A 15,818-nucleotide genomic window follows, 5' to 3' on the forward strand; every position below is an offset into this window, starting at 1 on the left:
AGAATCCGAAGCAGATTGGCTGAGACCTTCACTAGAATCATCCCAAGACTTAGGCTCAGCCCTATCTCCATATTTATCTTAATAACCTAATTCATACACATCATAGTAAATAAAATTTATAAATGAACTCCAAGTTTTATAAAAGGAAATTTTGTATAATAATTTTATTCTAATAATGCTTTTATTATATCTTTTCTTCCCTCGAGAATTTTTTTTTGTTCGTTTAGTTCTTTTCAACATTGGTTATAAATGATAACAATAATAATAAGTATTCTTTATATTATCCTTTCGAACCAAACTATATAAACCCTTAAACCCAAATACCAAACACATTTGTGATAATTAGTTGAAATTAATCTTAATCTTAATGGTTTCATCTACTCAAGTCATTATAATGGCTGTCCTTGCATTAACTACATGCACTACTCCGAAGATGGTATAGGAGTGCGTTACCAATAAATTGTACAAATTTGATTCGTGTAGCTTTCTATCTCTGCAATTAATTTAACAAAATTTCTTGAAATAGTGAATAATATAAAGTAATAAAGAAAATCTAGTTCTCCAATATTAAACCAATTCTATATTTTCCAGACAAAACCTTTAAAGAAATGAAGAAACACCTCATATGAATCCTTAAGTTGTTAATTATTTTTTATAAGCAAAGGTGCTGCACAAGCCTACACGATACAAAATCGGGGCAAGTAGACGCCCAAGAATTCTTGCTCCAAAATCTTCCTTAAGTCCTGAGGCGGCTTTTGGAGGATATGCATTCCAAAGGGCAGAGAGCCTGCGTAGTTGGCTAGTCAATCCGAAATTTCTATTTCCTTCTTTATAGATGTGGCGATGAGAAATCAACCACTCCTTACCAATAAGCTCTACAATGGCCCCCACCAAAGAGGTGACCTCGTTATGAGGAATAAGGTGCCAAGGAATAGGTTCCACAATGACACATATTTTGCTATCAACTTCTAAAAATACTTTTTTTGTAACCTAGCTACAAAACAAGTTTCAACCCTTCCATAATGTCGTATAACTCCACCTTAACCACTAACTAGACACCCACAATATAAGAAGAATGGTATTGAAATATATTCCCTTATTTGTTTTCACTGTTTTTAGTATCCAAAATATCAATTACCATACATCAAAAGTAATATCCAAGTACAATAAGATTTATACATGTTTGGAATCCATGTATTTGAACTATAAATTTTGATATCTTGGATAAATATAAAAGTTAAATACAAGTGACCCTTATTTTAAAATTGGTTAATAATCTTCTTAATACTTTATAAATATCACATTAATATATTTTTTATATTTAAATTTAACAATAGTGTTCACATAATCATTATTAGGATTGATCAAATGAATTCGACCAGTCACAATTAGATTTAGATTTATTAGAATTGTAAGTTGAAAATTAAAATCATGATAAATCTTAGATTCAATACGGCTAAATCTAACAATGTCTGATTATGTGAATACCACTGTTAAATTTAAAATATATTATAACTTGCATTAAACATGTTTATTAATGAATCCTGCAAATTTGCGGATCTAAAGGTAGTTGACAATAAATATTTTTAGTTGAATTTAAAATTTTCATTTCAAGCAATAATCATGATTATACATATTTTATGGGTCGGATTGGATCGTGTCTCAACGAGAGAATGGCAATCTCTAAATCTAGAGTAAGATAATTTTTCCGGTTAACAAACTCGTTTAATCAACATAAATCTAGTTATTTCACAATTTAAGGATTCAAATTTTAAGATCTATAATTTAAGTAACTTAACGCTTTCCACTTAAATCAACATTCAACAATACTCATATCATGTTATCTATTAAATACGTTTCGGCCAAGTTTGATACATAAATATTTTGTCCAAGTCTATCTCAGTCTGCACTATTTTCATATCAGATTCGCATGAGACTGAGTCACACTAAGGAAACTAATTCACAATCTCAACCAACTTACATGTTCAACATGAAAATAAATTAAAGGGTAAAAGTTAAAATTAAATTATGATTATGAACAATAAAAATACATCAAATTAAAATTTACCAAATTCAATAAATATAATCTTAATTTAAAAAGTATTTAATATAATAATAATAATAAAAACACCCCCACCACCCCGCGTGCGCGCACACACATATATATATATTCACATTGTCAGCCATCGTTAGATCTAAGCTTATCAGAATCGAAGAGTGAAGATTACAAATTCTAATAAACTTAGATCTAACGTAACTGACCAAATTCATTTGTCAGTTATTGACTAAGTGGAATTATTGTGTGTGTATATACATATATAAGCCGATTTAGGTTTTTGAGACAAATCCTAAACTCAAACCATTTTATATGCTATCTAGTTAAACATTAAATTTAAGACCAACTCATGAATTGTGAGCTTTGATTGTCCGGGCAGGCTGATGGATCCATGAACATTTGGGCTTTCTACATGGAAGTGGTAATTAATAATATAAATTTCAATTAAATCATACTACACATCTAATTCTCAATATGCCAGCAGAGATAAATCTATTTTATTTTATATATTACAAGTAAAATGTATTTTTATACCAGAATTTATAAATTCTAGACTCCAATTTGTAAATTTTGAATCCTATAAAATATATCTTAAACCTAAAAAATAAACATTAGACTTATAATTAATAAAACCTAATCTTTAAAATATATTAAAAATAATAGTTTACTTAGTTTAAATAATTTAAATTATTATTTGATATAATCGTAAATAATTTTTTAAAGTTACATTTAATGTAAGATGAACTTGTTTAGAGTAAATTTTAACAAAATCATGTGAAACTAATTAAGGTTGGTGTGAACAATAATATATTGTGTTGCTTAATTTAGGCATGAGTTCAATTTTTAGTGTGCATAAAATAATTTAATTAGGAAATAAACACTGTTTGAATAATCTCGAAAATCACAAGCATAGAGCGCATTTGTTCCCAAACGTGCAATCATAGATAATATCATGATTGCCTTTGAAGCTGGGGCACGCATTGAGACTAGGAAAGGGTGGAAAGAAAGGTTACGCAACACTAAAGGTTGATATGGCTAAAGCATATGATAGAATCGAGTGGGATTTCCTCCGGGCGGTGATGGTTCGTATGAATTTCCCTGAGCATTTTGTAAATTTAGTGATGAGTTGTGTTACGTCGGTGCAGTATCAGATTAGTAACAGAAACACACACTTCTCGCCTTTCAAACCCAATCGGGGACTCCGACAGGGAGACCCACTGTCTCCTTATCTTTTTATCTTATGCACAAAGGTTCTCACTTCTCTACTCAGAAAGGAAGAGGAGTCTGGGCGTATTCATGGATGTCGTATCAGCTCTGGTGCCCCCACTATATCCCATCTTCTGTTTGCGGATGATAGTTACTTCTTCTTTCGTGCCACGTTGGAGGAGGGAGGCTCAATTCAATAAATTTTCCAGATATACGAGCGTGCATCAGGTCAGAAGATTAATTTTGAGAAGTCCAAGGTTATGTTTAGTGCTAAGGTTCCATCAGATTGAATGTCAGAAATAGCTCAGTTTCTAGGTGTTCAGATTGTAGACTGTCAAGATAAGTATGTGGGACTTCCTTCGGTAATAGGGAGTAGTCGCATATCAGCTTTCTCCTACATTGTGGATCGACTTCGGAAAAAGTTGCGGGGTTGGCAGGGCAAGCGAATCTCTCAGGGAGGTAAATAGGTACTTATAAAAGCAGTTGCTCAATCACTTCCATCATATGTAATGCGGGTCTTTGCTCTTCCAAAAGCTATAAGTGACAGGATTGAATTACTGCTGAATGGGTACTGGTGGGGGAGAGGAGTGAAATGGAAAAAATGGCAAAATCTATGTACTTGTAAGGATTGGGGAGGACTAAATTTTCGATGATTCAAGAAATCTAACCTTGCTATCCTTGGAAAACAAGCCTGGAAATTCATATCCAATCCTGAAGCTCTTGTGTCACGAATTTTTAAAGCCAGGTATTTTCCTTTATCAGACTTTAGAGAGGCTCGTCTGGGCTACAACACGAGTGCGATATAGTCAGGTATTTTTTAAGAGCCGAAATCTAATCATTTCAGGTACAAGGAACCGAATTGGGAATGGTAGAAATACCAAGATTTGGCAGACCCCAAGCGTCGGATACCGACAATTCATGGACGGTGGACAGACTTATCGGGAATGACGGTTGGGATTATAGACTTCTTACGGAACTTTTCTCACATGAAGACTGTAATCGCATTTTGCAGATCCCGTTATCTATTAAGCAAAACGAAGATAAAGTACGTTGGCGGTGGGAAAAGAAAGGTAATTACAGTGTGAAATCAGCTTATTATGCTTTGGTATTCGTGTATCCGAAGCCCTCTGAGGAGATTTGTAGTGCTCCATGGATTAAGCTATGGCAACTCCCTTGCTCACCGAAAGTCAAAAACTTCTTATGGTGTTCTGCTTGGAATATCCTCCCAACAAACTTTATTCTTCATTATCGACATATTTCCGATAATCCTATTTGCCCCGTATGCTTGTAAGCCACAGAATCAGTATCACATATCCTCCTTTCTTGCCCGGTCACTACTACGGTTTGGACACAACCAGCACTCGCTGGAATTTGTTCGCCAGGGATTGTCTCGGATTTTGATACCTGGTGGAAGTCACAGATACGGAGGTTGTCCCCGGAGAAGTTTGTTGCAATTGGTACTGTGCTTTGGTTCATTTGATTTGGAAGGAATAAGCTGATGTGGGAAAACATTACATTTTCACCTGCTGATATTGCAAACCGAGCGGCATAGTTCATAGATAACTGGCGTTGGGCCCAACAACAGCAGACTACTCAAGATAATAGTGCTGCAATAAATACCAGATGCTGGTCTCCTCCGAGTGTCAGTTTAAAAGTTAACTTCGATTCCTCAATTCGTGTAGGTAATAATTCATTTGGTATCAGAGCTGTTATCCGGAACGCAAATGACCAATTTCTGGAAACTCGGTTTGAGGCTATGAGAGGTGCATATCAGCCAGTTATTGCGGAGGCAATTGCCTGTAGAGAGGCTTTAAGTTGGATTAAACAAAGGGGTGATATCAACGTCACTTTCGAGGGAGATTCACAAATTGTTATTAACGCGTTACAAAAAGACGAGGAGGAAGATTACTCAGGTTTGAGCCTAATACTATCAGATTGTCGAGCTCTTGCTCAAGAAATACCAAATTGTAATTTTCATTTCGTTCATAGGGAAGCTAATCGTGTGGCTGACAAAGTTGCTAGATTAGGTTCTATTTCTCCGTCTTTAGTTGTAACCTCCTTTGCCCCCCTTCATTTATAAGCCTGCTGACTATTAATTAAATTTATTCAATTATTCTTTCATTAAAAAAAAGAATAATCTCGAAAACATTAACTTTTGGAATAAGGTGTAAAAATTCTTTTAAAAAGTGGAGTAGTTTTACCCCTAACATTTAAAATTGTAAAATATTACCTATAATGTTGGTAGCAACGATAAAATTTTCCCTTAATACTGACCAATTGGGTCAATTTGAGAAATAATTTATCAGATTGTTTCTTAATCATGAATCATATCATCTATACTTATAGATAGTAGAATCTTTTTCTTTACTTTCTTCGCTTCGATCATCTTAAGCAAAGTAACATATCACAACCATATGAATATACATAAATAAAAAAATTATATGTATTTTGTACGAGTTAAACAAAAAATACAAATATTTTGTTGAATTTGAAAATACTCATCTCCAATTCTCTTGTTAAATAAAAAAAATGTGATTTTTTTAGAATCAACTGAATAGGTAACTAATATAAAATAAGAAGTAAAATATCTATAATTTATAATAATATCGGAAATTGATTTAACTTACTAATATTAAAGATAAAATTGTATCATTTTAGACGTTAAAAGTAAAATTAATATTGACAATCAACATTAGTATTATCTTTACACTTTATACTTAATTCTAGGAAAAATTACACAGAAATTCATCTTTTAAAAACTATTTACAACTATGTCAAGTCAAAATTTTGAATTATATCAAACTAGCAAAATCAGTATTTTTAATATATTTTAAAGATTGAAATTTATAAATTAGAAGTCTAAATTATATTTTCTAAGGTTTATGATTTATAAATTGGAGTCTATGTTTTTTAAATTATGGTATAAAATCATAATAAATAGAGAAGAATGATATATTAAGAATTAAGTTGGGTGATATGACTTAATTGTAAATTATATTAATTACGATATTTGACTTAATTCTATCTACTTACTTAGAGAAAGTAAATCGATTGAACGAGTACCCGACTCTTTATCGCATTAATGATTGTTTACAATTGGGCCTCCATGGAGAAAAATGGGCTTTAGGTATTCTAATCGAAAGGAAGCCCATTTTACAAAATTGAACCAGTGAACCTCTCTCTCTCTCTCTCTAATTAGCTAAGCATCCTAAACCCTAAAACCCAACTCGGTGAACATTCTCCTGCTTGGTGAAAGGAAAAAATGGTGAAGCAGACGAAGAAGAAGACGAAGAAGGTTGTACTGCCACCGGAGCTGCCTCCGGAAGTTTTAGAGGATGACATTGAAGTATCCGACGAGGACCTGCAGTTTGTTGATGAGAATCGTGATTATGTTAGGCTTGTTTCTCGTTTAGACACCGAGTCCCTCACCAGGTGTTCTTTCTTTTCAATGCGATATTGTTCTTCGTAATTCGTCGGTAATTGAAACTTATTGTGATAATTTTTCATTTTAATCTGTATGAAGGCATGTTACGCGCGCAGCTGATCTGGAAGGAGAAGAATTGGAAGCAGCATATGAGAAGCGGTTGCGGAAGAAATCACAGCAGAAACAAGAGGAGGAGAAGAAGCAGCTTGAAGTTGATCGTGTTGACGCTCTTCCTATCAAGACTTTGGACGGAAAACTTCACTTCCGGACTGGTAATTTCATCCGCTTCAACTGTATTAATTGTCTAGTTGTTTGTTGTATGGTTTCAGATGAAATGCTTTGGTTGTCAGTGTTTAATGTGTGCATTTTTATTTTTTAAATGTAAAGCAGTATCCAAAAAATCTGAAAATGGTGAAGTTGGAGATGATGAAAAGGATGATGAGGTTGTTGATAATGGTTTGGTAAAGTTGACAAAAGCAGAAAGGAGGGACAAGCTGAAAAAAAGCAAGAGAGAGGCAAAAAAACAGGGGAAGCAGTTGGAGGAAGAAACAGAAGAAGTGCAACAAACCTCTCAAGCAGCTGTGCTGGTATTGTCTGATTCTAGTTGTTATTTCTGAGTTTAACTTCCGTATCTAGTTGTTATTCTTTTAATCTTTTTGTTCTAACATTTGTATCAAGTTTGTTGTTAAAACATAACCTTCATAAAATAGCCTACAAACAAAAATAGACGGACCCAAAATTGACACGGACATGAAACCCATAAACCCTACTAACTAGAAGTGTCTGTGCAACATAGTTGTTATCTAATTGGAAATTTCCTCTCAGAACTGCGAACCATATGCTTTTACAATATCTGCTTCACGGCTCTATATGTATATGTCATTGCAAATTATGAGTGTCAGTAAGCTTGATTAGTAAATTTTTTCCCTCTCCCTAAGGTGGAAGGATGACAGAACCTTCTTACTTTATAGTATTCTTTTTATTGATTGTTAATTATATATTTATGATGAGAAAATTGACTGAGACTATAATTCTATAATTGCCAAAAAAAAAAGAGTAAGGCTATCTATAACGCACTCTCTTTTGTAGAGATATGAAGTTTTTTCACTCCCTAATTATTATCCTAAAGCTGCTGCTTGGTTTTTCTTAGAATTTCACCTTTATGTATGGAAATAAATTTTGCTGCTTCTGCTTAATTCTTTTTCCTCTATCTTGTGCAAAATCTATTGAACATGTATTTTATTTTCTTTAGTTTATTTCCCCCTATATATTGAATTATTTGCAATCAGTACTTTTGGTTCTTCTGAATGTTCTACATAATCTCTTATATTTTTTCTATTATTTTTATATCATCAAATCTTCAACTTTTTTTTTAAGGCTGAGGTGCAAGAAGATCTCACTGCTGAAGAAGCCTTTGCAAAAAAGAAGAGTAAATTGGCAGAACTTGGCATAGCATTGCTGGCAGATCCTGAGTCCAATATAAAGTCTCTGAAAGAGTTGTTGGAATTTTGTAGAGATATTGACCCTGCTGTTGTTAAACTTGGACTATTATCCTTGCTGGCTGTTTTCAAAGACATAATTCCAGGGTTGGTTTCCTGTATTTATTACATTTTGTTCCTTGTCTTTAATCATGCTCATAAATAAAAAGCATATTGTGCTTATGTTTATTTTATACGCATGAAACAGCTACCGGATTAGGCTTCCTACTGAAAAGGAGCTGGAAATGAAGGTTTCCAAGGAAGTTAAGAAGATGCGGTACTATGAATCAACGCTTCTGTCTGTATATAAGGTTTAACAGCTAGGAGTTATCTATCTTCACTTATGAGTTTGCTACAGATTTTGGACATGTTTTGTTTTTTTTTTTTTTTTTTTTTTTCCCTAACTGTCATTTTTTTTACCAATTGTAACCTAAATAATCACATAATTGGGTTATCTCATCTTTTAAATGTCATTATATACCTCTTTTTCAAAAATTTAAACATTTTGAATCAAATGAACAGGGATATTTGCAGAAGCTGATTCTTTTAGATAAAAAGTCCCAGTTCCATCATGTGGCTGTTCGCTGCATTTGTTGTTTGCTTGAAGCAGTTCCCCACTTCAACTTCCGTGAGAACTTGTTAGCTGCTGTGGTTGAAAATATTGGCTCCTCCGATGATGTTATAAGGTTTTCTATTACTTTATTCTTGTTTTTGCTCCTTTTCTCCATGGTAATTTCAAACTGCTTGCACATTTTCTGGAAGGTTAGATGTCTAGCTGAAGTTTAAAGAAAATGAAGCATTAAGATAAATTTCTGTGGAATTACTATAGGAATAAATATAAAGCTTAGTGAGTGTTCGAGAAGGGGCTGGTAATTTGAATAAGGGCTTCTTAATGGATACTTTATCTCATGGGCATAAAGAGAGGGCCTGGTGGACAGAAGGATTAGTTGGCAAGTTCTGTTATGATTTGGGATCTTTGAGCTGATAGTTATATTTTCCAGGGGTCTAGTAGTGTGAAGTAGCTTTTGGAATGATATTATTTTGGGTCTCCTAGTCTCTTGCTTGGAGAGAAGGGAAATCTGTTTGTGTTCTGCAAATTATTATCACTTTTGTTTATGTTCATCTTTTTCTTAGCCGTTGCATCAGTGTTCATCACACACTATTACTGATTGTCAATCAATTAAATCACACTTGTTCATGTTGTCTGTGGGAGTTTGATTCATATCAGTAAGTAATTAGTGTAGAATAATTTTGTTCATTTTGCAGATACAAACATAGTTAGTTATTAAAGGCATGCCCTTGGCGCACCAGGCGCAGGCCTTAGCGCCATGACACCCGCCTGGTGCGCCATTTTGCCCCAAGGTGCAGTTGCCAAAGGCGCACTAAGGCGTGACATAGGGGCAGTTAGGGGCAGTTTCATGGTTTTTTTGACAGTTACATATCTGGAACAAGTGTTCTGAAGAGTCCCAACCGAGAAAAAAAAAGAAGAGAGATTATACGTTTGAATTAATTAGAAGAGGAAGCGACAGAGTCTTATTATAAGAGGAAGAAGTTTAGTAGAACAGAACACGGAAAACGAATTCAAACAGAAACAAAGCAGCCAAGGGGAATTCGAATTGAACAGGAGTGATGAATTTGAGAGTTTTGATCAGGAGTAGAACTTTGGATTTAATATTCAACTTTAGCTTTCTAACATGGGGTTTATTTTGCATTTTAAAATTTATTTATGCTTAAGAATATTGTCATGATTTAGTATTAATTGCATTTTTATGTTAGTTGTATAGTTTTATGATTTTTGTTTTTGTAAGTGAGCCTCGTCTCGCTATGGCGCGCGCCATGCGCCAAGGCTCCAGGACCCCTAGAACTGTAATGTGCCATGCGCCTTTAATAACTATACAAAAGTTCCTTGTCTTAAAAATAATGTGTGTATGATATTTGTGTTGAGGAAATCATTCTACTTTCTAATCTTCATATATTGTCTGTGCATCAGGCCCTTAGAGTTGCTTCACGGACAGAAAAGTTACATTACATGATTAAGATTCTTCGTCAGTTTCACTAATTTTCTTGACATATATATTTGTGATTGTGGACCAATAATGCTGCTATTTATTTTCCCTTACAGGAAACTTTGTTGTGCTAGCATTAAATCACTTTTTATCAATGAGGGAAAGCATGGTGGTCAAGCTACAGTGGAGGCTGTCCGGTTGATAGCTGACCATGTTAAGGCTCATAATTGTCAATTGCATCCGGATTCAATTGAGGTATGAGCAGTGTAATTTTCTAGGCTCTTTCTGTGTCATGCTAATCCTCGAGATGTTATGAAACCTCTTCAGTTCATAGTAAATGTGAACGGAGATAAATTATTTATCCCCAGTACAGACAAAAGTGTTGGTCTAAATGTGAAGGATATGTACAATTGTACAGTGCACACACCACCACAAAAATTTGTTATGTTATGCCCTTATCTGCAGTTGTAATGGAATCTAGTATTCTGATTTGACATATTGCATATCCTTGGTGCTGAATTGTGTTTGGTAGAATGTTTGTCCAATATGTAAATTTATGAGTTTCGTTGTACCAACGTACTTAATTGCTCATGCTGAATAGATGAAACTAGGCCAACATCTGCCAGGCACTGTCATACAAATTGTAGTATCATGGATGAAAAGACGATGGAACAAAAGCACCTTTTTATACGTAGAAGTTTTTTCTCTATGAATAATAGATTGAATTAGCAGTAAATGTTTTGAGAACTAGCTTCAGTCAATCTCCTCTAGATCTCTCTCCCGCTCTCCCCTGTTTCTCTTCAACCTTCTTTTAAGTTCTTACAACATTTCTTAATACTCCACCAGGTGTTCTTGTCATTGTCATTTGATGAAGATCTTGCAAAGCGACAAAGAGAAGAGAAGGAAAACAGAGTTAAAGCCAAGAAATACAAAAAGAGAAAGACTGTCGAGGAGCCCAAACAATTGAATATAAATGATAGAAAAAAAAGCAAGAAAGAACTGATGTCAAAAATGAGGGAGGAGGTATTAGTTGTTCATTATGCAATTGTATTCTCAAGGTATTTTATTTTCGGTTTATAATGTCTATTCTATTGGTGCTATACAGGTTGCTTCTGATATCAAGGCTGCTGGCTTTACTCCAGATTTATCGGAACAGAGAACAATGCAAACTGAAACACTCAATGCTGTGTTTGAGACTTACTTCCGCATCTTGAAGCATACCATGCAGTCAATTACAGCCAGGTTTTTGATCCTATACCATTAGATGTCTGTTATTACTAGGGTACAACATAGATTTTTGGTGTATATATGAATAGCATTCTACTATTTTAGGCATTTTCCCCCCAGTTTAACACTTTATATTACAAATAGACGCTGTTTCAAAGTGTCGGAAAATGTCTGCAAGTTCTTGAATTGAAGTTGGGACAGCTGTTTCATAAGTTAGAGCAGCTTGCAAGTTAGTCCAGGAGAAATCTAGCATTAGTTTAAATACTGTACTTATCTATTCGGTTAATAGAAGGTTATACACTTTTTTTTAATGAATCCATTCCATATATAATTTTCTTTTTCTTGTTTAACTTTTTCCCCCAGTTCTGAAGCCAATGGTAATATAGTTTCAAGTGTGTCTGCGGCCTACCCACTATTTGCTCCTTGTCTGAACGGTTTGGGGAAGTTTTCTCATCTAATAGATATGGATTACATGGGGGATCTTATGAATTATCTGAAAAGGCTTGGTGGTGGTAGAAGCAACCCCGACAGTTCATCCGAAAAATGTTTAAAGTCCTTGACTGTAACTGAGCGCCTTCAATGCTGCATTGTTGCCTTTAAGGTGATGAAGATCAATCTAGATGCTCTAAATGTCGATTTACAGGGTTTCTTTGTGCTGCTGTACAATCTGATTCTCGAGTACAGGCCTGGAAGGTTCGCACTACCCACACTGCATATGAATATTCTTATATTCTTTGTTCTTGTTTTTTCTCATTTCTCTTGTGATATTGTTCTGCAGAGATAATGGTGAAGTGCTGGCCGAAGCTTTGAAGATTATGTTATGTCAAGATAGGCAGCATGACATGCAAAAGGCAGCTGCGTTTGCGAAACGCTTAGCGACGTTCTCATTGTGCTTTGGATCAGCAGAATGCATGGCTGGTATAATGTGATTGCTACCAGTATTTAGCTTGCATTTTATGTTGTCAGTTTGTTTACGTCTTTATTGTTTGGATATACTTGCAGCTTTGGTAACTGTGAAGTTTCTTCTTCAGAAGAATGTCAAATGTCGGAATCTATTAGAAAACGATGCAGGAGGTGGATCGGTTTCTGGTTCAATTGCTGTAAGATATCTTTTACTGATTGGAACCATATTCATTTCTAGTATATTATTTCGGAATTGATTAATATTAAACCTATGCTACATGGAAAAGGAAACTGGAAAACAATATTTGTAAAAGTTATAGGAAACAAAAACATGTAAATAATAAAAATGGGTAAATTACACCCATGACCACTGAACTTTACTCATTTTCACGGTATGACCACTAAACTTCAAAACGAAACATAAAAGCCACTCAACTTCACACTTTCTAACATTATGGCAACTGAACTTTAACTAACTTCACACTTTCTAACATTATAGCAACTGAACTTTAACTAACACCTCAAAATGATTGTTAATGACCTCAAAATGGAAATGGTCAAGAATTAAAGTTGTTTAGAACGACATTACCACGAAATCACATTTTTTATTTTCTAAAATCACAATTTCTGGAGATCTCTCTCTCTAAAAATTCACTTCCTCTCTCCTACCCAAACAACACCTAAATGACCTCAAAACAAAAAATTTGAAGAATTAAAGTTGCTTAGAATATCATTAATTGGAATTTTTATTTTGAGGTCGTCAACTGTCATTTTGAGGTCCGTAAAAATGAGTAATGTTCAGTGGCCATGGATGTAAATATATGGATATATCTATAATTTTTTAAAGTATAAGAATGTATGTGTATTCATGTATATATATATATATATATATATATATATATGTGCGCTTGTGTGTATGTACATTAAAAAAGGCTTCATACATCGTTTGCCTCCTGAACTTGTCCAAAAAACTTGATTGACCCCTGAACTTTCAAAGTATCCGTATAAGAATGTATGTTTTTACATGTATATATATATATATGTGCGCTTGTGTGTATGTACATTAAAAAAGGCTTAATACATCATTTGCCCCCTGAACTTGTCCAAAAAACTTGATTGGCCCCCTGAACTTTCAAAGTATCCCGATAGCCCCATCAACTTACATAAAATGTTCAGTTAGCCCCCTGAACTTGCGCAAAATGTAATCAATTGATCACTCGGTTGCAAAAAAAAGTAAGTTAAATTCGGAAGATGTATTTTACGAGTCTTAAAAAAAAAGTAAAACGACCAAAATCGGGGTACGTGGTTCTAATATTAGAGAAGACAAGTTTTATAGTTGAGCAAGTAATAACTTCTTCAGTAATCTATTTTTAATTATGTAATAACATTCTAAGATGCGTGGAATACATCTTCCGCATTTAATTTACTTGTTTTGCGACCGAGTGATCAATTGATTACGTTTTATGCAAGTTCAGGAGGCTAACTGAACATTTTATGCAAGTTGAGGGGGCTATCGGGACACTTTGAAAGTTCAAAGGGCCAATCAAGCTTTTTGGACAAGTTCAGGGGGCAAATGATGTATTAAGCCTTAAAAAAAACTACACAAGCCACACATAAAGATGATCTAGAAACTGAACATGTGATTAACATTAATTCACTTCTGAAAACACATTACATCCTATTAAACAAGTTTCCAAATTTTAAGAAAAGAGTTCCTGTTTTTTTAAATTAAGGAAACGTCACCCAAAATCTTCCTTAAAAGTTTCCAAGAGTTTCCGTTTCCGAAATAGATATGGAAACGTGAAACACTTGAAAATCAAAGTTTTTGTGCAACGTAGTGATGAACCAATGTCCCATGCTATGTACTTGTTTGCTTACAGATAACATTTTTTGTTGTATTTCATATTTGCTTACAGAAATATCAACCATACGTGGAAGATCCTAATTTAAGCGGAGCCCTAAATTCGGTCCTGTGGGAGCTAAGCCTTCTCTCCAAGCATTACCATCCTACTGTTTCCGCAATGGCTTCAAGCATTTCAAGCTTGAGCTCTTCTCAAAGCCAAGTCTACATTCCATCTGCAACTCCTCAACAAGCTTTTACAGGTCTGTCTCTTGAACGCGAGCTGCTCAACCTCAAGTTCGATATCAAAAAATCGAGTAACAAAAGGAAACGAGGATCTTCTAAGGCGACGAACACTGAAAAAACTCCAGATACAGATCCGACTGATGAAGAGGAGTTGAAGAAGAAACTCTCGGATCATTTCAAGCTCCGAAGTGATTTGAAAGAGAACGAGAGATTAAGGGGTGAATTGGATCGGACCACACTAGCCTTACAGTTGTACGACGAATATAAAGAACAAAAACGAAAAAGTAGAAGGCTTAATATCCAGAAAAAAAGGTAACTCGAAATTCTTCAGAGAAAACTTGTAAGGTAAAATTTTGCAGCAATTTTGTTTCACTATTGTTAGTTTTTTTTCTGTTACCATTATTGTTTGGGCTGTAACAAAAAAAGCTCCACGATATCAGGCTCAAATATATTATTAGCTTTCATTTTATTTTGAGCTTGATCTTTCGGATACGAACTAGTAGGGGTGATATTGGTTCGGTTCGATCTGGAGATTTTCCAGAATGGTGTTGGAATTGAGCTTACAAATTGAGTCTCGAGTGTTGTATTGAAAAAAAAATCTCCGGAATTTGCTGTATTAAGTATTTCAGTACAATTCAGTCTCGATATTCGGTTCCAATGCAGTTAAAGCCGGTTGAGTACAAATAAGATATATATATATATATAAAATTAAGAAGAGTTTTTAAATCGTTAGTGTATAACTTTTTCATTACGATCATAAATCAATAATCAAACTATGAGAAATAGAATAAAAATATGAAATATTAACATTCAATTTTATTTATTTATTTTTTACCTTTTGATGAAAAAATAGTGTTATTTTTTTTGAATTTTCATTTGGCGAGTTGATGTTGATGGATTCTTGGCTTAGTAGGACTGTTATGTTGTATATTTTGAGTCTTGTTAAAAGGTTCCTGAGTTGGCCTTTTGTCTTTCTCTTTCTATAATATATATATGGGATAAGGTTAGAGACGGATCCATGGGTGAGCTAGGGGGCTTAGCACATCGAAATACACAAGCCCATCGAAAACTCTGTATGGGGTTTCAATTTTTTACGTAAAAATATCAAAAATAAAAAAACCCCTCAATTTAACATTCATAAATCATGCATTTTATGCTTACTTTGTTTTTGACAAAATAAGCTTTACTTTGTTTTTTCTACCATTTGATAAGTTTACTTTGTCAAAGTTCATCACCATCTAATGGTGGAAAAAACAAAGTAAGACTTACTTTGTCAAAAACAAAGTAAGCATAACTTAACCATATATCCATAAGCACATCCTGGGTTTTCACTTACATCTGAAGAGCGCCCCCCTTCTTTACCTACTCCAGTGAATCTTGGATTCTCTTGCAAAATAACACTATTTTAATATCGACTTTTTGTAATAGTGTA

At 34.1% G+C, this 15,818-nt stretch overlaps 1 protein-coding gene across 1 annotated transcript; it reads left to right on the forward strand.

Annotated features, from left to right (window-relative positions):
* The first annotated feature begins 6,444 nt into the window (after nucleotides 1–6,444).
* On the forward strand, nucleotides 6,445–15,031 carry LOC136221375 (nucleolar complex-associated protein 3). The gene is made up of 13 exons (XM_066008889.1): nucleotides 6,445–6,694; nucleotides 6,786–6,958; nucleotides 7,077–7,273; nucleotides 8,064–8,272; nucleotides 8,373–8,475; nucleotides 8,687–8,850; nucleotides 10,287–10,425; nucleotides 11,017–11,193; nucleotides 11,276–11,412; nucleotides 11,761–12,090; nucleotides 12,176–12,315; nucleotides 12,400–12,497; nucleotides 14,217–15,031. Exons 1-13 carry the CDS (start codon nucleotides 6,525–6,527, stop codon nucleotides 14,700–14,702), a joined length of 2,523 nt encoding a protein of 840 aa, XP_065864961.1. The 5' UTR covers nucleotides 6,445–6,524; the 3' UTR covers nucleotides 14,703–15,031.
* The last annotated feature ends 787 nt before the right edge of the window (nucleotides 15,032–15,818 follow it).

Source organism: Euphorbia lathyris, chromosome 1 (genome assembly GCF_963576675.1).
Source record: "Euphorbia lathyris chromosome 1, ddEupLath1.1, whole genome shotgun sequence".
In the NCBI taxonomy this organism is placed as follows: domain Eukaryota; kingdom Viridiplantae; phylum Streptophyta; class Magnoliopsida; order Malpighiales; family Euphorbiaceae; genus Euphorbia; species Euphorbia lathyris.